The following is a 27,447-nucleotide window of genomic DNA, read 5'->3' on the forward strand; positions in this document are numbered from 1 at the left end:
TTCAATATTCCTCCAGGATAACTCATTATCGCATCGGCCTGTTCCCTCAGGCACGTCCCACTACTAATTCAGTAGGTCTATGCGCCCTGAAGAAGGTGAGACCCTTATAGGGGTCTAACACCGAAACGCGCGTTGGCACTGGATGAGCAAATTGGAGCTTTTTGACAGAAAGTCCCCCAAATTACGAGAAAAGTTCATCTTCTCTCTCATATAAACTGTATTTATCATTGATTAGTTGTCTTTTCCATGTTCTTAAATCCTTATTGTCTAATGTGTTTCATCATTTCTCATGCAAAGTGGACAATACCTCTTGTGCAACTCTTGAAATTTGGGGGACTCGCTCATCTGTATATATATACTTTATTGCTGGATGTCTGATATTGCTTGACGTGTGAGTATGTGTGTTTATGAATCAGGATGCATGATGTGGATGAGTGAATGTGCTGTGGGATGTGCTTTGTGAATATTTTATCTATATATGTGTCTTAGCAAAGCTCATTGGATACAGTGATTATTAACAATAATAAACTTTTTGATAATCCCTATGTAAGTGTGTCTTTGATCACTATTTTGGCCTGAGTTGTTAGTGTTGTAGACATCAGTGACTATTTGTAGGAATAGAACTGTGCAGGTAGAGACCTTCTTCTTTGTACTGTTGATTTCCCCTGCTGGTCTCCACCTATATTTGATTTAGGGGGCCCCCTCTTTTTGAGTGCGAGCGCATATAAGCCAACAGTCTTTTATGCAGGATACCCGCGGTTTTTAAAATAAAATGACATAATTTTAGCTTTCTCCAAATTAAAGCTTCCACCACTCAAATGGAAGGAAATGGAAACATTAAATTACCCAATTGCTTTTGTTCTAAATTTCCTTTATAAGTGGCCCTAAAAATTGCATGTACGGGGGCTCGAGTTCGGTGAGCTGGTGGACTGTGGGGAATTGATTGGTCAGAACAGTTAGGTCCAGAATGGAGAAAGGGCACTAGTAGGACTAGAAAAAGTGAATGATCAGTAGGTCCACAGCATGCTTAAGGGCATGAAGAACATAGTGGGTCAGATTTCAACAGATGCAGCGCTAGAAATGGGTGCAGAGGCAGGGTCTGCTTAAGAGGTGGGTGGAACATCGTCTGTTAGTTTCATTGGTGAGGAAGTATTCTACAGCAAGGAAACCGAGTGCTTTTAGTCAGTGCTTTAAATGGAAAAAAATAAGTGCAGGTACTCACCCTAATGAGTGATGGAGACTGGGCGGAGCTAGAGGAGGGCTTAAGTTGCAAGCATTTAATGAACTAAATATCAAAGGTCGGTAAACTCAGTACCATCAGAATTGGGTAATAGTGGCATCTGATATTTACAGTACTTAGAAGTGTGAATACAATTGCTATGCGTAAAAAAGAAAAGATAATAATGTAAATCTTACAAGTGACGATTAAGCTCGAAATTGTATCGTGTATGTGTGCTAGGACATGTGCCATTTATTTTGCAGTAGACTAAATGTTCTATTTTGCAGAATTCTTGTCCAGCATATTTCGTTCGAGATGACTATGTTCATTACATTATGTAAAAGTATACATGATAATGTGTCCCATTATAAACTGATATTTACCATTGGATATTGGTGATATTCTCACCTTTGTCCATCTACTCTCCGGCTCTACCCTGACTCTTTTACTCTTCCACAGTCTCTCTCATTACCATTGTCAACCCTGTACTTAAAAAGTGTCTTTTTCCTTTTTCTCTCTCCTCTGATACCCTAGCCTCTGGCTTATTCACTCTATTTCACTTGCCCTATTTCTCCCATGTCTCAGCCTCCCTCCATGCACAGTCTAATTTCATTGCACTTTTTTCTCTACCATACCGTAGCCCTTTCCCCCACCCCTCAGCTTTCCCTTTCTCTACCGGTTAACCCTGTAACCTGTAGCTTCCTTCCCTGCCTCTTACTATCCAATGTGCCTTTTACTATTTCCTGTGTTGTATCTGTCCTTGTCCTTTCTTTCCCTGTACCTTTGCCTCAGTATCTGATAAGGGCCACCTGTAAAAATTTATGGGGTGGGGGGTACACATTCTCTCTCCCTTACTCATCCTGTCGTGCTCTGTAGAATGCAACTCACTTGTTGCATGACTCACTGGCCTAAATGTTCAGCATTGGAATAATAAGGTGGGATTTCTCCAGAGATACACTGCTCCCAGCATGACAGAGTTTGCACACACACTGAGCACAATGAGAGTAACAGCATGCAGCATACAAATATGTGCCTGCCATGTCCAGTGTAGTGTGTGCATCTTTACTTCAAACAACACAATGCTAGCTGTTTTCTACTCCAGTGCACAGGTGCAGTCACAACGCAGGCCTACTGCAGCTGTAATTGCTGCAAAATCAATGTCTTCCATGCAAGTTGTACAAAAAAGTGCACCCCCAACTTTTGCACCAATATGAATGCATTATATGGGGTTGGGGGTGGCTTGACAGACGTCCAAGATAGCGGCGTCTCCTTTAGGCTCCAGAGAGCGGCACTGGAAGAGGCAGTGTGGACAGCACCCTCCTGGGCCCTCTACCTTCCTGAAGCACAACATGCAATGGTAATGTTGCATATATGTTTTTTCAGCGCTCAGGAGGACACCGTTCATTATTTACAGATGGCACGTTTCACTACCTCAGAAATGGCTGCCATTTTGAAAACGAGACGAAATGCTGAGGATAATATCGTCCCTATAATTAGAAATGGCTTTCTGACCTGGGCTCAGGAATAAGACTCCTCTTACTGGCTAATACAAGAGGTCAGATGAAGAGCTTTTCCAGATCTTTGCCTTATATTTTTGGATGCTTTGGCTAACTCTTGTGTCCTTGTACTAGCTCTAGCGGTTATTCACTCTATGCCAATTTGTTTTGTGCACCTCTGCTGGTAGACTTTTCAGCTTATGGGCAAATCAAAGTCCTTAAACTGACCCTCAGGTTCTCTCCTGGTAAACCGCCCAAACCCTCGCCTGCGCTCTCAACATTTATCACGAAGGAGGAGTCTTCTTCAAATAAAGGTTCTGCTCTCCCTTTTTCCTCCGTGCCAACAGTCATGACTATGCAACCTAATACTGGTAAGACAACAATTAAGAGGCTCAAAAAAAGATCCACCTTCGCCTACAAAGTCTCTCTCAATGGTTTCTTTGGATCTTTTGCTTGAAGAGATCAGAGCTTTGCGCCTGTTTATGTAAGACACTAACACCAAGTTACAAACCCTTGGTGACAGATGGTCACTTATGGAGGAAAATTTGTCAACTGTAGAGAAACAAATTTCTGACCTTAATGCAACTTCCCTCACTGTGAATTTCCTTCAAACACAGGTTGTCTCCTTACGGAAACAGGTCAAAGACCTTCAGCAACAGGAGGAATAACCTTCATATTTACGGCCTCCCTGAAAATTCTGAGGGGGCGAACCCCATACCGGTTTTCAAAATCTTTTTACTGCCACTATTAAATTTACCAGGGGGCCCGCCACTCAACAACGAGTGAGCACATAAGCTAGGTCACCTGCACTCGATTTCATCACCATCTAAGAAACCCAGAGGGGTTATTCTGTACTTTCTAAAATACACAGAATTAATGCAGGTTATCACCACAGTCCAGCATCTCAAACGGATCTCATGGTCAGGTCATAACATATACTTTTCCCAAGACTATGTCAAGAGCACAGAGAATCGACGAAGAGACCTTTTGAATAGGAGACCCATACTACATTCGATCAGAGCCCGATTTGGACTCTTTCACTCCTGTTTCTTTAAAGTCACGTATAACAATAAGAAAACATACTATGAAGACCCGTCTTGTTTAAAGGCTTTCCTAGCAGCCTGTAGAGCAGAGACTATAGACGCTGCCTCATCAGCCACTTCATTGCAATAATGTGCCGCTGATAATTACACCTTTTCTATATCTGCATTTTAAGAAGTCTTACAGTTTTGTTTCATTCCTATAATTGTTCTTTTTATTCTCAGGTTATTATGATATTGCAAGTTAGAATGCGATGTTCCTTCTTTGGCTAACTCACTCCTTTATTCTTATTTTATTACAGGAGATAAATCTTTGGTGTGTTTGTCTTTGTGTCCTGCTCTATATCCTTTCACCCTTCCTGCTCCATGTCTCCCCTTGAGAATCAGACGTTCTGTCTTCTCTATGTGACCGCCCCCACCCCACCCTCATCAAATATCGTTAGTTATGTTCCCCTTTTTTCTCTTCTGTTTGGTTTTCTTCCTCCTTTTTCATACTCGTTTATTCAATTTTTCTCTTCTTTACTTTCTTCCAACTGTCCTTCCCTTCTCTTTCTCCTATCTTCATTTCGGTTTCCTTATTTTTTCTCTTCTTCTCTTCAAAGGGTTTATTCCACTCTCTATTCATATGGCTCTTTTTTCAATGAATGTTGTATGGTATACTTTTTGTTCTACCTCAATGGTTTTGACAATGGTTTCTTGATACGTCAGCAGTTTGAACTCCTCAATTAAAAGTTGACGAGTCCTAACCCACTTGTCAAAGCTTAATGTTCATATGGCTTTCCTGCAAGAATCCCATCTTTCCGATGAAGAATTTATGAAACTACGGAAAGGATGGGTGGGTGATGTTTTCTTTCACATGGGAATGGGAGAAAACATGGAGTTATGATTCCATATCACAAATCCTTAAGTATTCAATTTGTGTCTCAAGAAAATGATGATGAGGTAAGATGGTTATTGCTTAAATTGTATATGGATACCATTCTGATAGTTCTCTTTAAAGTTCATGGCCTAAACACCCCTGATGTCAGTTTGGACCTCTATTTCTCAGAAGCTGTTACAGTTTCCAGATGATAACCTAGTTCCTGCAGGGGATTGCAACTTACCCGCTGACCCTTTTTTTGACAGATACTCATCTCATTATATACCAAACAAATCACAAAAAGCTATTGTGCCCGCTATATTACAACGTCATTTTACAGATGCTTGGCAATTATGCAATCCCACTTTACAGGAGCATACATTTTTCTCACCAGTTCACCATACGCAATCCCGTAAAGATAATTTTTTCATTTCAGACCACCTGACTCAATCCTTACACTGAGCTGATATTGGCTCCATTTTAATCTCTGATCATGCTCCAATGTCTGTAAATTTAAATCTTACCCAAATCCACCTCTTACAAAAGACGGCCATGTAATAAGGCCTTACTGTTGGATACCACTTTCACCTCCTCTTTCACTTCCTTCTTTCATGAATTTTTTTCTTTTCATCCAGATGGAGGAAACTCCTTTCCACACTGTTTGGGACGCATTAAAAGCCTCTGCCCAAGATTTCATCACCAATTTTGTTTCTAAGAAAAGATGGCTCTCGGTCACAGTCTAAACAAATTTGTGAGGATACTTAACGCCTTCAACATTCCTATTTCACCTCTCACTTACAACAATCACTACAGCAACTCATTGATGCTAAGCTTCAGTTTAATAAGGTCTCTACGAAAACCGCGGCTTCTTATCTTCTCAAGTCTAGTGCTAAGTATTATGGGGGGGGGCAAATAAATCTGGAATATTATTGGCAAATTATCTTCAAATTAAGCAGAACCAACTACTTATTGAATCAATTAGTGATGATACTAACACAACCCATCATAAGGACTCTGACATTTTAACTAAATTTCAGAAATTCTACACCAATCTATACACACTGGAATATCTCCTCTCAGACAATGACATTTTACAATACCCGTCTTCTGTACATAAACCAGACTCCTCCCAAATAGATTTTTCATCTCTAGAAACACATTACAGAAACAGAACTACACCTTGCATTACTATTTGTTAAGAAGGACAAAGACCCAGGACCAGATGGCTTTACAGAAGAGTTTTATATACACTTTTCCAAAGTACTTCTCCATAAACTATGCACTATTATCCACTCCTTCAGTAACTCCTCCACTAAATCTGGTTCCTTTCTGGGAGCTCTCATTTGCATTATCCAGAAAAAAGGGAAAGAGGCACACTTTTGCAAGAACTATAGACCTATTTCTCTAGTCATCTTAGATTACAAGATCTTTTCTAAAATACTAGGCGCTTCTCCCCAGACTTTTGGGAAAGAAGCAATTGGATTTTGTTATAAGCTAATACCTTTCAGATAACACTCGCTTGTTCTTTGATATTATTTCCAAGTCAATGGGTATGTATGAATCTTTGGCAACCGTTGCCTTGGATGCTGAGAAGGCTTATGATCGCGTAAATTAGGCTTTCCTATTTCATTACCTCACATGGTTTGGCTTTGGTCCAAAGATCACAACCTTAATATTCCTTCTTTATATTTCTAAGACTGCCATTTATGCTAATAGTCATTTTGTCTAAGATCCAGCAAAACTCTGACATACATGATTTCATCCACAACTCTCAACAAGTCAAAGTAGCCGCAAACACTGATGACATTTTTCTATTTATTTCTCAACCTCATTTTTGGTTCTTATTTCTGAGGTTTCCTCTTATGCCTCCGTTTATGGATATAAATTGAAAACCGGCAAATGTGAAATTTTACCTCTAAACAAATTCACCTTTAAACATGATTTCTGTTTTCTCTAATTAATTTTGAATGGCAATCTAAGCAACGTAAATATCTTGGTCTTCAATTCATCCACTCTCTCGCAACTTCCATTTCTATTAATATAGATGCCTGCATCCATAAACTAACTCCCTTGACCAATAGATGCCATCCCCATGTATAATGGTTAGCTCGTCTGGATACTATCAAGATGATGTTAGTTCCCATTATCCTTTTTTCTATTTCTAACATCTCATTGAATATTCCTCTTAGGTCATTCATAAAAATGTACTCAATACTATCTTCCTTTCTTTTGAATAATACAAATGTTTGTATGTCTCTACTTAAATTTAAACGCCCCATGGTGGAGTGAATTTTCCAGATTTTTCCAAATATCACAATCCTTTCTATTAAGGCAATCTGCACACTGTATTGAGCCCTCCTTGTATACTCCTTTGTGGGTGGATTTGGAATGTGCATTCCTGTCCCCTTTTTAATTTCTGGAATTTTTAACTTTTATGGAAAAACCTCAAATATTCTCTACTCCTATTTTCAAAAACACTTATTGTTAGCTTCTGTCACTTCATACTCCCCCACAGACTTACCCTCCTTCCTCAACTCCACCACTTGGTTTAACCAATATATTCAAGTGAAAAGTAGATCTATTTATTGGCACACTTGGAGGACTAAAGGACTGATTTGGGTAAACCAATTATTTAAACAGAACTCCCTTATTTCTTTCTCATAAGCTAAGACACTCTTCAGCCTACTATCCACCTTCCGGAATAGATTTACAACTTTTCAAAACACTATTTCTCAAGCATACACTTATTGTGAATCAATCTCTCCACCTATTATTTCATCACATACTCCTCTAGCTGATCTTTTACACATTCATCCTAAGGCTTCCACTATTTATTCCCTCTTGCAAGGTATCTCTATTAATAAACCTAAAGATAGTACTTAACAAGCATGGGAGAAAGATCTTTCCTTTATTTCACCCATAGCCACTTGAAACAGATTTGGATTAAGATTGGGAAAACCTCCCGATCAGCTAACACAAACACTTTTTTCCCAATACAACAGACTTTTCATGATGCCAGAATTCCTTCATAAGGTTAACCCAGACATTCCAGTTACCTGCCGGACTTGTTCAACGCAACCAGCTGATTTGAAGCACTTACTTTTCACATATCCTTCCATTTCTACATTTTGGTCACAAGTTTGGAACCAGATAAACTCTATATTTCACTATAAATGTACCCTATTCTATTTCCAATGTATTTTTAGGAAGTATATCTGATGTATGGGAAAATGCTTAATATAACTTAAAACTATTGGACCTACTTTTATCAATTGCCTTTCAGCAAATCACTCACAATTTGAAAGACTTATATGAAATTATCATTTAAAGCGTGGTGGTATGCAATCTGTCATTACCACCAATTGGATACTGCTTATATGCTCCCTCTATCTCTTGCTTTAAAGCGAATGTCCCTTTGGACACCAATTACATAGTTCCTAGATAACTCTGCAAACTCGTCATTTACTCCTCTCCCCTGCATCCAGGAAGTTCTACAACCTCCCTGACGTCCTGCATCCAGGAAGTTCTACAACCTCCAACCTCCCTGACGTCCCACTTCTGACTATATTATTTTACTAAAATGTATCTTTTGTTATACATTTTAGTATTGATATTTTGCTTATAATCAGACAATGTCTTTTATGAAGTATGTACTTACTTTTTCTTTTCCCTTTCTCTCCTTCCCCTTTATCAAGTTGTTTTGTATTATTCCAGTGAATTACTCACTAAGCCTTTTTTATTTATTCTTTGGGGCTAAATATCTTTTCTTTCAATAACCGTACTTTTTAAACTCTAGCATCTGTGGCATGGGAGGCGTGAAAGGCCGGTGGTCCAACACTGATGGGCTTGTACAAACGAGCCAAAGAGAGGCTTGGGGGTAACAAAGGGTCCACTGACATGTTTTATTCCACAGGGCAACACTCACCAGGCCACAAGGCTAAATGTGTCTGTACCCTCCTAGCTCAGCCGTTTTCCTTCTAGAAACTTCACTTCCTTCTTTAAAAATATCATGGTCATTCAGCCGCCCTAATGGCACCACCCACACCACTGAATCCTTATCTGTTTTGTGGCAACTTTCCCCCATGATAGTGGATCCGGAGCCTCCAGTTGCCACCCATCAACTCCACCTTTTACGGACAAGCCCCTTCACTTCCTTAAGAATGTTAATAAAGAGTTTGCAGAGCTGGGATGGCTGTGAGGGGGCGCTGAAAGCATCTTGTAATCGGTGGGCACTGGAGACAAAGGAACTTTGTTTGCAAATAAAGTACAGGCACTCGCACACTCAGCAACCCATACACAGAATTTAATACGTTTACATTTTATTAACAAATTAATTTTTGGCTGGCAGATGATATGTTTCCATTTCACACACAAAATAGAACATTCCGGCAGGTGGAGAAGGCTGCATTGTGCCGCATCGAGTCGACCCTGCTACTACTGGCTTAGCTCTCAGCCTTTCCAACCGACCTGGCCATGGGAAATTGTCCTCATCACTTCTTCGACAGGACACACAGCCACGAGACTCCTGGTGTAATTGATTGCGCAGGCCTAGTTAGACACTACCCGTAAAATCCCAGAGTAGTGAAGTCTTCAGCAACAAGTGCATATAGAGGCTCGTGCACTTACAATCTCCACAGCAGCAGAGAGGCGCCTGTTGTCCTGCCCCGATAGATGAACCTACCCCGAGTCTGCCTTGCGTCCATCAGAGTTCAATTCTCCCGGGCTAAAGAGAAGTTCCGGAACATATGGGTGAAATATTCGGTAGTGCCAGTACTTAGTACCCGTACGTACCTGCCCAGTTAAAGCACTGCTTTTAGTGTTCGTGAGCTCAGAATAGCAATTTAGGGCAGCCTTTTATTCCTCACACTTCACAGGCATCTGGGTTTAATTACACTATCACGTTCATATTATTTTAGGATAAAAATTAGCGAGACACACTAGTTGGAGCTCTCAAATCAGAGTCTCTTGAGGGTTAGGGGTGTAGGGGCTACTCCTTTTGATCCACCTTGCAAGGATGACTTCACAATGCCACACATGAAGTCACTGGGGCCCTGACTTGCTGGGACCATATGCTATGGCAGCCCAACACCAGGGATCACTTGAGATAAAACAATACCAAGATTCCATGGCTTTGACATCTATAAGATATAGACTGGCGAAATAGACCATATTTGTGTTAAATCCATGTCTTGATGGGATTTTCTCTCCTTTTTTTCAATAGGAAGAGGCACACAGGTGTGGAAGCTTTGGGCTTGATGTGGGAAGAGGCTGCAACCAGTGTGCGAGGACTGTGGAAACAAAGCTGCACTATTCAAGAGCAAGCTGGGCTCCAGGCCCTTCTGCCGCCCTTGGGAGGGCCATCAAATCTCAGGTCGGAGGAAGGGCCTAGAAGTCAGGAAGAGCCTCTTTGTAGAAGCCTCAGCGCTGCAAACCTGCAGCCGGGATCAATGGGTTGTGGGCGAAAAGAGACCCACTCACTAATGCCAATAGGACAGAGATCAGTACAACCACTGACACTGGGTACCCAGATGGCCAAACTAGCAGTCAGTGGAGTCCTTCGCCAGAGAGATCTGGGTGGCCAGGTACATAAATACATGCCCGTGGTGCACAATGTGTCAGAGTCATTCATCCACTTCTGCGCCACGGACCTGCTCCTGGAAGCCCAACACCGGAAAAGGCCTCGACTGCTGCCCCCACACCGCAAAATGCACCTGGAGGTGCCTCATGGCACGCCCGAGCCCCCACCAGCAGTATCAGAGCAACAGCAAAACAGGGGTCCAGAGAGCGAGATGCCCCTGGAATACAGACATCTGGTGGACACCATGTCCCTTCTAAAGCCCACCGACATCTCGCAGGTGGAGATGCTCTACCGCCAGTTCACACCTTGGCCACGTCAAGGCCTCCTGCCACCATGCAGCCAGGCCAGCGCTCCCAGCTTCTATGCCAGGAGGGGAGCAGGCAGCCAGCAGCAGCTCAGAGTCTCATCAGGGTCCAGGAGTAGACATCGTAGGACCCCCAAGAGTGCTCAAGAATCTCCCCAGAGTCACCTGCCTCCCAAGAAACGGTTCTCACCCACACATCAAGGGCCTCAAGTGATCCTCTAATCCTCCCCAGTTCCATCCCATCCTTGTGTGTGTGGGCGTCACTGGACTGCCATGGCCTCAGCAGGAAGCCCAGACTACATTAAAAAGTACACTCATGTATGAAATAAATATTTTTATCAAAAGCGATTCATTTCATTTTGTAAGACCGTATTCATATAACTTGGGGGGTGACTAAGGGCGGAGTGCTGTTGTGCGTTCATACATTGGGGCAGTGCCACAGAGACCATGGCGGGCTCCCGCCCCCTTTATTTGGGTCAGTGTGCCCTGAAGTCTGAGTTCAGGTGCACTGTCCAGGGACTGGCTAGTCTATTATGAATTAGGGTGGTACCCTGAGGAGGGAAGAGCTTTATCTGACTCCACCCGAGTCCTTCAGAGGGAGGAATTACTGGGATATTTACAACTGTTATAGATCTCCAAATAGAGGGTTCTTCATATACTGAGGGGCTCACTGGGCAGAAGTGGCAGATAAAATGGTCTGCGTAGTTACAAGGGAGTCAGTCTGGATAGAGGGACACAAAATGTTATGCGAGGGTGGTCTTCCATACAATCTAGAGAGATGCACGCTCAGTCCAGAAGATTATTGCATTTTGGAGACTGGATATGATTTGAGACCAGTTAGAGAGGTGAAGGGCTTGCACGTGATAAAACATAGGTTTCCTCTCCTTTCGTGCTTAGTATTGGTAAGGAAAAAGGCTGTGGGCAGCTGAGCTGGTAGTGTGTGTGCAGCAAAATAAAAACACCCAAAAGCCCCTTGCATAGGGTCCCTCACTAAAGCCATGAAAATGCATCTAATTCCCAGAGGCATCTTGCTTGCTTTAAAAGCCCTTTTTTTATGCATTTATTGAAAGATCGCTTGTATTATTTATATTGTGCTCACTAGCCTTAACTGGAGAGCTTGCCTTCAAGGGTAGCATGCTAGCCAAGTGTGCGGCTGGAAGGATGTATTTGTTTTGATCCTATATCGAAGGTGTTTCAACGTCATGCATGATGAGCACGAGGTACAGTTATTGCGCTGTAGGACTTAGCAGCCTGATGGATGAAGACGTTTGAGGGATGGGTGCAGTGTATGGTTTTCAGTAATCTGACAGGTATGTGCTTCACAGGATCCTTTATGGTATTCATGATTGCAGGTCTCTAAGCTCCTTCTTGCATCGGGTTGTCTATTCTGAGATGTTTGTTTAGGATCCTGAGCAGGCATAGGCTGGAGGAGGCGATGTTGGGGAAATCTGCATGGCTGGACTTTGGTACAATCAGCCCTTATATGATGGTCATTGTGAGAGGTCACGCAGCAGATGTAGTTAGATGGGACCTGCCAGGATGGAATGAATCTGAGTCCTCCGGGGCCAGCGGTATGTGGCAGATCTCTACAGTTAGTCTGTGCCTGTCCAAATGATGGGTGGCTTGTTGTTGTGGACTGGTACATAGCCTCATCTGTATGGAGTGGCATGGGCAGTACAAACAAAGAAAACATGGCGCACATGATGGACCTTCCCTGTGCAGCCATACACCCCGAGATTGGCCACATACTCTGAGACTCCTATTTTCTTGCATAGGGCCCCAGGTAGGTCCGACAGAGGCCTCCCTGAAAATGTCAGAGTGTAGTTATCGTTTCCACCCTACTTTTCTCAGCCAGCCTATCCTGCCACTATTTTTGTTCAAAAAAACCTTTTTAAAATGGCCACCCAACACACAAGGCCCTCCTCTGGAGACTTTAATCAGGATCAGGACCAAAAACCCAAAGCCCCCTGACGTTGATCGAATTCTTTAGTCAATGTTCACGTTCTCATCCTTTCGTTCCAGTGCCAAAAGCTCAATCTCTAAATTCCTTCCTTTTACTTTACCAATACCGCCACTTGCATGTGCCATGCCAGCACGGTTTCCTAATCGCAGAAGAAACTCACTCTTTTCAGAGTGCCCAACCAAGAGCAGCCCCATATCCTCTCAGCCTAGCAGAGACCAAGACCCAGTTTCAGACAATAAGCTGAACAGTGCATATGTTAGAAAATCAAGCATAAAAATATTGCCCTACAAAAATATTGCACGCAGAATGTTAAATAAATTATTTGCGCTCTGCTTTCTCAGCTCCACCATGGCTAGTCCCAAGGCCAGCTGTGAAAGGAGGAGGGTACTGGGTGAGGCCAACTACCCCACCATGTAAAAAGATTCTAGCAACAGCAAGGTAAACCATAAGACATCCCAGCTTTGGAGAGAGGAATCTCCTTCATGGAGAGCCAGGACATCTTGTGGTAAAAGCCAGATATCCCAGGAAAGCACAAAACCAATCCACCTGCTTTCAACCATCACCATCGGGACATGTAATATGAGGACCAGCTACAGGACAGGCAAGGCTGCTCACGTGGCAGCAGAAAAAAATACATATACACATACAGACCCTTGCTCTGCTTGGCATCTGTGAGACTAGTTTGACAATCTGGACAGAAAAGGCTTGCTCCAGGAGGAATGCTGCTGTATTCTGGACACAAGGAAAAGAAACCCCACACATACTCCGCATCACTGCTACCCCCAACACCAGCAGAGCTCTGACTATGCAGAAGGCTGCTGTAAGGATTCTGGAACTGGTGGCTTCCCAGCCAAAAACAAGAGGATGAACATTAACCAGTGCTATGCAACTACAAATGACAGTAAAGAGGAAAGAGAAGTTTTACAACAGACACCAGTCCATAAAGGCGAAATGCCTTGAGAGTGACATCACTACACTGATGAGGGGCCTCATTGTCAAGACTGGAAGTGACAACATTGGGTACGCAGTAGTAAGGGTCAACCATGGCCTTGGCAACAGGAACAAGTATGGTGAAAGGCTTGCAGATCTGTGCCCGAGCATTCTAGTGACTTGTGGTCATGTGTTCCCACACCAAAAAATACACAAGGCAGCTAGTGTGTCACCAGACCATTCAACATAGATTGACCATGTCTGCATTGCCAGGAGGTTCGGAAGTCCCTGCATGATGAGAATGATAAAGACAGACGTGGCATCATACCATCATCTTGTCATGGCCAGGTGAAAATTAAAGTATGGATCGAACCGACAAACCAACGCCAGCGATATACCACCCTCCTCAAAGATGCCAGAAACTGGGTGAAAACTCAGTCACCGTAAGCAACAAGTTTCAAGTCCTGCAAGAACTCGGATGACAGACCCAATAGAAAGTCAGTGGGAGAAGATCAAAGAAAAAGGGACATCAACCTGCCAAGAGGTACTGGGTCCCAAGAAACACCAGCATAAGAATGGATCCCACCAAGACTCTGTAGCTTTCTTTTCCCTTCTCCATTGAATTTTAGAGTCAACACCAGCCAAACAAGAGCAGAAAAAGTGAAAGCTCAAGGAGAATACACCAAAACAAACAAGGAAGCAAAAAGAAGCTTAAGAGCAAAGTGAATATTCATCAAAGGTCTTGCCACAGAAGCCAAAAAGCAGCAAGGTCACTGAAACTTTAAAGACATAAGGAAACTCAGGCAGATACAGCAAGCCAGCGAGTCTTGTGAAAGACCACATTGGTGAGAATTGGGGGGAAAGAAGGCCAACAAGGAAGATGAGTGGAGCACTTTGCAGCACGGGCTGGTTCAACAGTTCTTCAATCTCCACTAGACATGCGGCCAGTTGACAAGGACTTGTCATTCAACTGCAGAAAGCATTTGAGAAATGGGAAGGCAACAGGACTAGACAACATTACTGCAGAGGCACTAGAGGCAGACATTAAAACATGAGTAGATGTGCTCTAGCCCATGTTTGGAAGGATCTGGAAAAAGGTGCCATCAGACTGGAAGGAGGAATATCGGATCGAGATCTTCACGAAAGGTGACCAGAGTAACTGCACAAACTACAGAAGGATAACTTCTATCAGCCCCAGTAAAGTGTTCAGAGTCATGCTGACAGAATGGAGGAACAAGTCGACGCTCCGTTATGAGACCAGCAAGTTGGCTTCCACAAACAGATGCTGCACATACCAGACTGCTACACTGCGCATCATCACTGATCAGTTGATGGAATGGAACTCCCCCCCCCCCCCCCCCCCAACCCTCTATATCAACTTCAGTGACTATGAGAAGTCATTAGACAGTATGGACAGACCCCCTTTGGGAACTCCTTTGCCACTACAGCGTTCCATATACATTTGGAAGAATCCTCAGGAGCTCATACAAACGAATAGCTGACAAGATCGTTCATGGAGCACAACTCATGGAAGCTGTTGAAGTGAGGATTGGAGTCCACTAGGGTTGTTTGCACTCGCCTCTTCTCTTACTGCTGGCAGTGTGAGTGGATCATGAAGACTTCCACAGCAAGGTTAAGGAATGGGGAACAGTAGACTCCTTGGATGCAGCTCGACTACCTAGACTTTGCAGATGACTTGGTCCTACTCTCCCTAACTCCTCTGCAGATGCAAGAGAAGACCAACAAAGTGGCAACCACATCAGCACAGCTTGGCCTCAACATCCACAGGGGAAAAAAAACAAGATCCTGAAGGCTAAACATGGCTAGCACTATGGGCAGTTACTCATGCGGGCAATGCACTGGAAGAGGTTGCAGTCTTCACCTACCAAGGCAGTGTCAGACAAGCTTGGCAGCACAGACGCCAAAGTCAAGTCAAGAATCAGCAAAGCAACAGCTATCATATTTCAGCTAAAGAAGATTTAGAGCTCCAAGGACCCAACGCTGCAAACCAAGATGAAGCTTTTTAACACCAACATAAAATCAGTTCTTCTGTATAGAGCAGAAACTTTGACGACAACAGTGACCGCCACCATCAAAGTCCAGACCTTCATCAACACCCGTCCGAGGAAAATCCTCCAAATCTGTTGGCCAAACACCATCATCTACAACAAATGGCAGCAGACTTTCTAACTTCCTGCTCATGAAGAAATCTGGAAAAGATGCTGGGCCTGGATAAGTCACACCCTCCGCAAGGCCACATCATCCACCACCAGACTAGCTGTCACCTGGAACCCTTTAGGGAAAAGAGGAAGACCAAGAAACACCTGGTGTCAAGGAGCCAAGGCCTCGAGACTGACTGCAAGGAGATGGGTTACACCTGGAGTCATGTTAAAGAAAAGCTGATACCCCTGGAGAAGTAGGAATATGTAAGTACTGCTTTTTCTTAGTATTTCTGCATTCTTCGTGTTAGATCGGGCACAGCCATAATGACAATATATAAAACACCTTTTAGGTGTTGGCTTTAGAGTTATACACACTGTTCCATATCTGTGTTTACATGGCCACAAATGTAGTGTTGACCAATGATTCCCCAAACATGCCTTGCCCTTTCCATTCTTGCGATACCAAATTCAGTGATATACCACCTGTAATTAACCAAACAAGCCCTTTGGGCTTATTGTCCCCACCACAATAGTAAATAGTTTGTGAGAAATCTGGGCTTGCTCCTGCCAGCAATTGCACACAGCAGAAGCCTTTACTTGGAGAAATGAAAAACATTCAAATCATTCCAAACCAATGCAAAAGCAAGATTCCAATCAGTAAAACGGTTAACCAATTTAGAAAAATGGTTTTATGATGCAAACCAGAGCAACATACCAACATTTGATGCAATAGGAGCTTCTGTATTTCTGAAAAAGTCAAAAAGCACAGTTCAGCAAAGTTTGGGTGCAGTCAATGATAGGTTTTTGCACATGCTCACAAACCACCATCAGAAGTAATTCCTGCTTTAAAAAGGAAATGTTGGAAAGTGGGTAATTGGTAGGGGCAAATATAGGTCTGCCACTGGCAATAAGGCCACTAACACATGGTAGGACTCAGCATAGGTCTTAGAAAATTATTCCTATGCTCAACCCTTGGTAACGTGGCTGCGAGCAGACAGGCTTAACTTCAAAGACAGGTATGTAAAGCATTTAAAACACAATTTCAGTAAATAATTAAGACACAACACATAATAAAAATCCAACCCCAATTTATAAAAACAAGAAATATTTTTATCTTTAAAATGACACCAAAACGACAAAAATCCAATGTAGGGACAAGCGATATGAATTTAAAAAAATGTATTAAAATATAGCACTTAGAAGATTATAGCACCATATTGTGATACCTGCTCGCGATAGACCGGGGAAAAGTCTAAGTTTCAGGCCGGGCGCGATAGGGCCCTGAGCAGCTACAGCTCCCGGCAGGTCTCGGTCTCAGTTTCTACCTTCACACTTAAAAACTTTTCTGGAGCTTTGATCCCCAAGGGTCCTCAAAGCTCCCAGCCAGTCTGGATCCGGTGAGGTTTCATCGGCTTGACTTGTGACAAGGTCCCGGTCAACTTCCCTGGAGTGGACTTGGAAAATATTTCAAGATTGCTTCAGCGGGACAACCCAGGAATCCAGGCCAACATGCGATGGAAGGCAGGCGGCTTGGCTCTCTCAGTTGCTCCCGGTCACCTTTTCTACAAGCGGACTTAGAAACTTTTCTGGAGGCTTTTCTCGCGGGGTCTCTCGATGCTCCTCATGTAGCCTGATCCGGTGAGGGTTCGCCAGCTTCAGTTTTCTTCTAGTCCCGGTCAAACTCTGGAAGTTGGACCCATGAAACTTTTAGCGGGATGAACCTGGATGGCTTGGCCGGCTCGTGTTTGAAGGCAGGGGGCTGGTTGAGTCGGTCCCTCTATGGAGCTTTTTTTTCCAAAGTTGCTCCAAAGTTCTCCAAAGTTCTTGAACTTCTTCCTGAAGTTCCTCAAGGGGTTCCAAAGTGTCTCAAACTTACTCCAAGGGTCTGGAAGCTCCACGATGGTCCTTGAAAGTTGAGGACATCAGTTCCCACAATCCCATGGTACAAAACCATTACAAATCCACTGATGGTTCTCCAAGGTGAAGATTTAGTTGGTGATGTTCCAGTTGAGCTCTTTTAACCTTTAGCTTTCAGGGAGTCCACTCTTTAGTACTTTTCAGCAAAATAATTCACAGGGCTGTAGTTTGATGTTGCAGTTTTCAGAGGTCAGGCCTTAGAAATCTTTGCACAGCAAAACTTCTCAGCAGGGCACTTCTTGCTTCAGTAAGTTACAAGTAGCAGATCTGGAGAGCTCTACCCCTCTCAGATACTAATTCCAAGTTCTCTGGGTCATGCAGGAGGTCACTTCTGACCAATGGGAGCAGGGTAACTCCTCAAAGTTAATACCACATCCCGTAGAGTGTGGCATTATTTTGTCCCAGAGTGCATCAAATCTTCCAAATCCATAATGGCTGATTTTCCAGCAAGGAGGTAAGAGCTGGCTAAACACACCCCTAGGATGGCTAATTTACTTAGGCTCTCCCCCCCCCTACATCTGCTCATACCTTCCTTAATCCTACCATCTGCCTAAGGTGGGAAGTTCAGAGCTGTAAATGACAATGGTCTCTACTCTCCCCTTTGAAGAGCACACTGCCCTGCCAGCAGAGCTGGTTAACCCCAGGGGCTCTTTATCACCTCTTCAAGGTAGCCTGGCTAATCCACTTAACTCTGACCAATCAGGGCAGACCACTGGAAGGCTGAATGTAGACTTACAAACAAGAAAGTCTTATAACTTCTTGTATGTACACTTTAGGAGAAATTCAACAATACGATATTGTTGGATTTATTAATACCATTCTGGGAAGTCATTGGATGGCATTTCTATAACTCTAACAAGAGTTATTAATCAATAACTTCCTACCATGTTAACCTATGTAACAGGGGATTTCCAATGGGAAAAATGACTTGGGCCATTTGTGCAGAGTCAGGCCTTACAAAAAATATATTTTATAAGTACTTGCCTTATATCTACAGGAACCCCAGCCCCTGTGCAACTAGGGGAGACCTTAGGGGTTCTGAATCTGTAGAAAGATTGCAGATTCTCCCTCTACAGTGCTCCTAGCATCAAAGTCAAATTTGAGCAGCACTTTACCACTCTTTGGGGGGGGGGAATGTGAAATTTCACTTTACCCAGGCATATCAAAACTCATTTTATAAGGGTGTACCTTCTACATATCTGACCCCCATCCCTGGGATACCATGGGGAGGAACATTGTAGGTTATCCCTTTTTAAGTGCCCCAAACCCCAAAGTTGAGTTTGGGCACAATTTACTTTTTAAAAGCAGTCCTGGCACCCAATGCTGCTTTTAAACTGACCCCAACTGACAGCAGTGCACATATGCAAGTGTGAAAAGAGCTGCTGGCCTCCAAACTGCCATGCCCCAGGGTACTAGGAACTTCTAGGTAGTTTCAATCCCCCCCCTGCCCTATTATATACTAGGGGCTTATAGGATAGGTCATGCCAATCACAGGGGTACCCCACCATACCATTGTGTATGTAGGTGTTTTAACTGTGTTCTGTGTTTCTTTCAGCATAGCACTGGCCCTTGTTAGGCAGAGCTCAGAGTCACGTACCACCAGCACCACTCAGCAAAAAGTGGGGGGGGGGGGTGCCCAGAGCACAGGATGACTTTGCAACATAGCCAGCCACCCCCAAACAAAAGGTGATGGGTTACTAACCTACACCCTGGTAGTCCTCATCAGCTAAGTGGATAAAACCTGGAAAGTCCATCTGCATTTTCATGGGCAACCCAGGTCTGTGTTCCACTGTAAAGTCCATTCCCTGTAGGGAAATAGACCACCTTAACAGCTTTGGATTCTCCCCTCATCTGCATGAGCCATCTGAGAGGTCTGTGGTCAGTTTAAACACGAAAATGAGTCCCAAACAAATAGGATCTCAACTTTTTCAGGGACCACAGCAAAAGCTTCTTTCTCAATGGCACTCCACCTCTGCTCTCTGGGAAGAAACCTCCTGCTAATAAAGGCAACTGGCAGATCAAGGCCCCCTTCATTTAGCTGTGACCACACTGACCCAATCCCTTGCTCTGAAGTCTGTCTGAACCATAAATTCTTGTGTAGTCAGGGGCCAGTAGCACTGTTGCTGAACACATAGCAACTTTCAGAGGGTCAAAAGCCTTCTGACACTCTGGGGTCCAAATCACCTTCTTGGGCCTCTTTTAAGAAGTGAGTTCTGTTAGGGGCCCCGCAATGGTCCCATAATTTTGAACAAGCCTTCTATAGTACCCTGTCAGTCCAAAGCATGCCCTGACCCGAGTCTGGGTAACAGGAGCTGTCCAATCCAAAATAGTTTGGATTTTAGCTTGGAGAGGCTGTACATGGCCGCCACCTACCAGGTGGCCCAGGTACACCACAGAACTCTGCCCTATTTGGCACTTGCTTGCCTTAATAGTCAGGCCTGCCTGCTGCATGACCTGAAGCACTTCACTTAGGTGGCTTAAGTGATAGCGCCCGCCGCCCGCCCGCCCGCCCCCCCCCCCCCCCCAGCTATATCATCCAGGTAAGCTGCACTGAACTGTTCCAACTCAGACAAGACCCTGTTCACCAACCTTTGGAAGGTGCATTCTTTAAGCCAAAGGGCATAACTTTGAACTGATAATGTACCTTGGGTGTGGAGAATGTGGACCTCTCCTTTGGTCCATCAGTGAGGGCAATCTGCCAGTAACCTGAAGTCAAATCAAAATTACTCAGGTACTTAGCAGCCCCTAACCTATCAATGAGCTTATCAGCTCTAGGTATAGGGTGAGCTTCAGTCTTTGTGACTGCATTCAATCCTCTGTAGTCCACACAGAACCTCAACTCATTGGGTCCCCCCTGAGGATTAGGTTCGGGTACCAGTACCACTGGACTGGCCCATGGACTCAGACGGTTCAATTACCCCCAGTTCCAGCATCTTAGCAACCTCAGCTTTAATGCTGCCTCGGACATGGTCAGACAACCTGTACAGTTTGTGACAGGTAGGCTGTCACCAGTGTCAATGTGGTGCACACACCGCTCAGTGATGCCTGGGGTCAAAGCGAACAGGCCAGCAAACTGCTCTAGCACTTGCTTACAGCCTCTGTGCTGCTGGTCTGTCAGTTTGGGAGAGAGTACAACTACCTCCACTGACCCATCTTGCACCTTAGTGGAGAGGAGGTCAGGCACAGGCTCAGTTTCCTCCTCCACAACCTTACCAGTGACCAGTAACATGGTCATGTCTGCCCTGTCATGGTGGGGTTTCAATCTATTCACATGCAGGACCCTGTGAGGGTTCCTGGGGGTGCCAAGGTCAACAAATAGGTACCCTCACCCTTTTTTTCTAAGATTGGATAGGGGCCACTCCACTTGTCATGGAGAGCCCTGGGAGCCACAGGCTCCAACACCAATTGTCCTGGAGTATACTCAGGCATAGTAGCCTTTTGATCATACCAGTGCTTCATGAGCTCCTGGCTGGCCTCCAGTTTCCCGTTTGCATTGTACATGTACTCTGCCATTCTAGATCTCAGGCCTAGCACATAGCCAAGCACATTGTCCTTTGCTTCTTTAAGAGACTTCTCTAAAGACTGTTAGCAGGCTCAATGGCCCCCTCACAGGGTGTCCAAACACCAACTCAAAGGGAATGAAACCAACCCCTTTCTGTGGTACCTCCCTGTAGGCAAACAATAAGCATGGGAGGAGAACATCCCATCTCCTGAGTTTCTCGGAAAAGCCATTTATCATGCCCTTCAGGGTTTTGTTGAATCTCTCAACAAGACAGTTTGCTTGTGGGTGATAGGGGGTGGTGAGCTTGTAGTTAACACTACACTCATCCCACATAGCAGTCCGATAGCTGGATAGGATGTTTGTGCCCCTATCTGACACCACCTCTTTTGGAAACTCCACTCTGGTGAACACACCAAGCAGTGCTCTAGCCACCGCAGGAGCATCAATGGTTCTAAGAGATATGGCTTCAAGGTATCTAGTGGTATGGTCAACTACCACTAAGATATACCTATTCCCTGATGCAGTAGGTGGGTCCAGGGAACCAACAATGTCCATCCCCACCCTTTCAAAAGGAACCCCAATGACTGGCAGTGGTATTAGGGGAGTCTTGGTCTTGCCCCCTGCCTTGCCACTGGCCTGATGGGTGACGAGAGCTGCAAAACTCCTTTACTTTTTCAGACATAAGGGGCCAGTAGAAATGGTTCACCAACTGGTTCCATGTCTTTGTCGGTCCCAAATGTCCTGCCAAAGGGATACCATGCCCCAACCTCAGGATGAACTCTGTACTTCTGGGGCACCACCAACCTCCTGGTGGCCTCCTCCTTGAGGTTTCTGGCCTCAGTATAAAGCAGTCCATCTTCCCAGTAGAGTTTGTGAAACCCACTGTCATCCCCCTCCTCTTGCTTGGAAGCAATCCGCCTCAAGGGTGGGACAGTCACGCTATCCCTGACTGAACTCCTCTCTGGAGGGTCCACCTGCTCCTGTCAGTTCTGCCACATCTGACAGCTCTGGCAGGGATGGAGTCCCTCCCTCAGAGGCAGATCCTCCCCATCAGGGTTAGATTCTTTCTGTACCTCTGGAGTTCCCTGGGCTGGCTCACCAGGCCCGGTGCCCTTGTCATTGGATGCTTGGCCCTTTGTTCCAGGGTACAAGTGTCCAGCCCCTCCCTTCTGGCTAGTCTGCAAGAATATTGGAGCTCCCACTAAGGGAGCTTCAATATTTTCATATGGAGTCCTCTCTCCACCTCTGACCACTGAGAGGCTTCAAGATCATTGCCCAGTAAACACTGGACTGGGAGCACCTTTGACACCGCTACCTTCATAGACCCGGTCACACCTCCCCATTCCAAATCCACCACAGCCATAGGCTGGAGTTTGGTAGTGCTGTCTGCATAAGTCATCTGATGTAACTCACCAGGTAACAACCTCTCTGGCGGCACCAGTTCATCCAGGACCATAGTTACACTAGCCCCAGTGTCTGACAGCCTCAACCTCAGTCCCATTCACTTTCGGCCTCTGCCTGTACTTGTCCATGTTTGGAGGTAAGGTAGCAAGGGTGGCTATAGTCACCCCACCCAGGGACACTAAGGTTGCTTCCACCACCTGATTACCCCTTTCTGGGGCACCACTCTACACCCCTACACTTACACTGGCAATCCTTGTGGATGCCCTGGGAGGGGGGGCGGGAGCTTCTTGGCACAGACAGCACCTCCCTGCTTATGCCCTGGCTGGTTACAGTCAAAGCACTTACCCATCTTTGAGGGATCCAAGAACCTGACCGGCTTTCCCTGAACCCCCTCCCTTTGAATTTGGGTTGGCTCAGGCCCCCCTCCTTGTGCAGGTTTTTGTGGGTCTTTGGAGGACTCTTTAGGTTTTTGACCTTCATTTCCCTGGACTTTCCCTTGGGAAGGGACCTGTCCTTTCTTCTGGTCATCCCCCTGGTGCTGAATGGAAACCCGGGTTCTCGCCCACTCATCAGCAGATTCCCACACTCTCTGGGGTCTGTCAGCTTAGATTCCACTAGATACTGGCATAACTTCTCTTCTGCACAATGAGTCAGAATATGTTCCTTCAAAAACAAATTATACAATCCGTATGTGTCAACCCAAGACTTTGAACTCAACTTCTGGGTGCCTCTAAACTTCACCCTGTACTGTTCTGGAGTCAGACCAAATCTCTTGACTAAGTAGGACTTCATCTGCTGGTATGATTCAGCATCCTCTCCCTTCAGGGTCAGGAGCCTATCCCTCTCAGCTACTGGAATCAACTCCCACAGGAGTGCACCCCAATACCTAGAGTGGACCCTACTCATTTTAAGGGCCCTCTCAAAAGCTGCCAGCCACCTGTCAACGTCACCCCCCCTCAGTGTACTTGGGCACTATGCCCTTGGTAAGTTTAGGTTCAAATCCACCACCTCTGGACAGCCACATCATCTTCACTTTCGCTGCCACCATTCCTCTTCTCCTCTCTCCCATTTTCTCTTAGCCAATTCAAATGTCTCCTTCTCCAAGGCAATCCACTCTAATTGAGCCTGAAGCTGTTTCTCTGAAATGGACAGTAGTGGTACCCGAGTAAGGGACACTTCCCCACTCCCACCACCACCTTGATTCACCTGGCTAACACTAGTCACAATGGAAGAGGTCTCATCCTCACCCCTCTTGGGTGAGGTGGTGGGGGGGGGGGGGAGGGAGGAGGGACATTCTTCCACCCCCCCTCCCCCCCACCCCCGGGTTCACCTCAGCTGGCCTGACCCAGGCCTGTGGAGACTCAAGCAACCCTGCCTGCCTCATCTTATTGGCAGCATGCAGCCCCTAAGCCTACACTGTTCAATAAGCTCAGAAAGCTTTAACTGGGACAGTTTAGCCAGGTCCAGCTCCATGGTTGCCTAGTTTCGGGTCACAAAAACTAGGCACAACAGACTTGGAACAATTTGGACAAACCAAAACAATGGATTAAACGCAGTTTAGTCCAAATTCCAAAAATCAAACTCAAAAGTTTTGTTTGAAGGCAATTTAAAGGATTATTATAATCTTAAATCATTCACTGAAAGGTACTTTTTAAACACAATTCCTCATCCACACCGCTGAGCACCAAATGTTGGAAAGTGGGTTATTGGTGGGGGAAATTTAGGACTGCCACTAAGGCCACCAACATTGTAGGACTCAGCATAGGTCTTAGAAAATTATTTCTATACTCAACCCTTGGTAACGTGGCTGTGAGGAGACAGGCTTAACTACAAAGACAGGTATGTAAAGCATTTAAAAATACCATTTCAGTAAATATTTAAGAGACAACACATAATAAAAATCCAACACCAATTTATAAAAATAGGATATATTTTTATCTTTAAAATGGCACCAAAACGACAAAAATCCAATGTAGGGAACCGGAGATATGAATTTAAGATTTAATCAAATATAGCACTTAGAAGATTATAGCACCATATTGGGATACCTGCTCGCGATAGACCAGGGAAAAGTCAAAGTTTCAGGCCGGTACGAATAGCCCTGAGCTGCTACAGCTCCCCGTCTCAGTTTCTACCTTCGCACTTAGAAACTTTTCTGGAGCGGTTCTTCCCGAGGGTCCTCAAAGCTCCCAGCCAGTCTGGATCTGGTGAGGGTTCGCCAGCTTGACTTGTGACAAGGTCCCGGTCAACTTCCCTAGAGCAGACTTAGAAAATATTTCAAGATTGTTTCAGTGGGACAACCCAGGAATCCAGGCCGACACGCGATGGAAGGCAGGCGGCATAGGTCTTCCGGTTGTTCCCGGTCACCTTTTTTACGAGCGGACGTAGAAACTTTTCTGGAGCTTTTTCTCGCGGGGGTCTCTCGATGCTCCTCATGTAGCCAGATCCGGTGAGGGCTCGCCAGCTTCAATTTTCTTCTAGTCCCAGTCAAACTCTGGAAGTTGTACCTATGGAGCTTTTAACGGGACGAACCTGGATGGCTTGGCCAGCTCGCAGTTGAAGGCAGGCAGACTGGCTGACCAGGTTGAGTCGGTCACTCTATGGATCTTTTTTTCAAAGTTCTCCAAACTTCATGAAGTTCCTCAAGGGGTCCCAAAGTGTCTCAAACTTACTCCAAGGGTCTGGAAGCTTCAAGATGGTCCTTGAAATTGGAGGACATCACTTCCCACAATCCCCTGGTACAATGCCCTTACACATCCACTGATTGTTCTCCAAGGTGTAGATTTAGTTGGTGATGTTCCAGTTGAGCTCTTTTAACCTAAAGCTTTCAGGGAGTCCACTCTAATTCTTTTTCAGCAAAATAATCCACAGGGATGTAGTTTCAGATGGTGCAGTTTTCAGAGGGCAGGCCTTAGACATCTTTGCACAGCAAAACTTCTCAGCAGGGCACTTCTTGCTTCCGTAAGTTTCAAGCAGCAGATCTTGAGGGCTCTGCCCTTCTCAGATACTTATTCCAAGTTCTCTGGGTCATGCAGGTCACTTCTGACCAATGGAAGCAGGGTAACTCCTTCAAAGTTATGGCCACATCCTGTAGAGTGTGGCATTATTTTGTCCCAGAGTGCATCAAATCTTCCAAATCCATTATGGCCGATTTTCCAGCAAGGAGGTAAGGGCTGGCTAAACACACCCCTAGGATGGCTAATTTACTTACTCTCCCCCCCCCCCCCTACATCTGTTCATATCTTCCTTAATCCTACTATCTGCCTAAGGTGGGAAGTTCAGAGCTGTAAATGACAATGGTCTCTACTCTCCCCTTTGAAGAGCATAGTTAACAACTCCTACCCCTGGCCTGGCATGCCTATGGAACAGCTCACTGCCCTGCCAGCAGAGCTGGTTAACCCCCGGGGCTCTTTATCACCTCTACAAGGCAGCCTGGCTAATTCACTTAACTCTGACCAATCAGGGCAGACAACTGGAAGGCTGAATTTGGACTTACACGAAGTTATTGGACTTTGTATGTACACTTTAGGAGAAATTCAACAATGATATTGTTAGATGTATTAATACCATTCTGGGAAATCTTTGAATGGCATTTCTATCCCTCTCCTATCAAGAGTTATCAATAACTTTCTGCCATGCTAACCTATGTAACCGGGGATTAGCAATGGGAAAAATGACTTGGGCCACTTTTCCAGCGCCAGGACTTATAAAATGTTTTTGTAAGTACATGCCTTATATCTACAGGAACACCGCCCCATGTGCAACTAGGAGAGACTTTAGGGGTTCTGAATCTGTAGAAAGATTGCAGATTCTCCTACTACAGTGATCCTAGCATCAAAGTCGAATTTGAGCAGCACTTTACCACGAGGGGGGGGGGGGTAGTGAAATGTGAAGTTTTCACTTTACCCAGCCAAAGTTCACCCCACCCCCCCCCCACCCCCCGGGATACCTAGGGGGGGGGGGGGGGACCCTGATATGCTAAAACATTGTAGGTTATTAGGTTATCCCTTAAGTGCCCCAAACACCAAAGTCTAGTTTGGGCACAATGTACTTTTTAAAAGCAGTCCTGGCACCCAGTGCTGCTTTTAAACTGAACCTCAGGCTTCAGCAGTGCACATATGCAAGTGTGAAAAGAGCTGCTGGCCTCCAAACTGCCATGCCCCAGGGTACTAGGGACTTCTATGTAGCTTCAATCCCCCTGCCTGATTATATACTAGGGCCTTATAGGGTAGGTCATCCCAATCACAGGGGTACCCCACCATACCATTGTGTACCTTAGTGTATGTAGGTGTTTTAACTGTGTTCTAATGTGTCTTAGCATAGCACTGGCCCTGGTTAGGCAGAATCAGTTAGCATCAGTCAGCAAAAAGGTGGGGGTGCCTAGGATGACTTTACATCAGGCAAGTTAATGGCACCCTAGTCTGCTCATTTCGCCCCCCCCCCCCCCCGGCTCAATGGACATGGTCAGTCCTCATGCACGATAGTACACTCTGTCTGGGGATGTTGGCATGTGGGGCAGGCTTCCTTCACAAAAATGGAACCTAGCTATGTTCGGAAGGTTGATGACAACTCTCTCCCCCCCCCCCCCCCATCCCACTGGAGAAAGCCAGGTTTAAGAAATAAGGGGGGGGGGTGTAAGTGTAGCGTGAAGTTTAATACCTGGCTAGTGGGTGTGACTAATTTAATATGTCCCCTAGTCGGTATGTTTCAAAAGGGAGCAAGGCGGAATTAGACGAACAGGAGTGGCAGGAGGCGCTGGCGTCCCCACGGGAGGTGGCGACCCCTTCCAGGTTAAAACTTGTGCAACTCAAAATATTACACAGAACCCATTATACGCAGTCGATAATGCATATCATAGGGAGGGCTGACACGCCACTTTGCTTGAGGGGTTGCAGGCTCACTGGGTCTTTCCACCACACGATATGGGACTGCCCCCACATCATACAATACTGGAGAGTAGTATGACGACCATCACCCAGGTATGCGGGTTTGAGGTCCCTCTCGAACCCCGAATGTGCTTAATGTGTGGGAACCCACTGATCTAAACCATGCAGCGCAGAACTGGGCCACACA

At 45.2% G+C, this 27,447-nt stretch overlaps 1 protein-coding gene across 1 annotated transcript in view; it reads left to right on the forward strand.

Annotated features, from left to right (window-relative positions):
- The window catches only part of LOC146810082 (uncharacterized), a 31,448-nt gene extending 20,622 nt beyond the window's left edge, over nt 1-10,826 (forward strand). Inside the window, exon 2 of the mRNA XM_085614404.1 lies at nt 9,836-10,826. Coding sequence (XP_085470530.1) covers nt 9,870-10,718 — 849 coding nt within the window. The 5' untranslated portion in view covers nt 9,836-9,869 and the 3' untranslated portion in view covers nt 10,719-10,826. The remainder of the gene's footprint in view (nt 1-9,835) is intronic.
- The last annotated feature ends 16,621 nt before the right edge of the window (nt 10,827-27,447 follow it).

This window comes from Triturus cristatus, chromosome 7, assembly GCF_964204655.1.
Source record: "Triturus cristatus chromosome 7, aTriCri1.1, whole genome shotgun sequence".
NCBI lineage: Eukaryota > Metazoa > Chordata > Amphibia > Caudata > Salamandridae > Triturus > Triturus cristatus.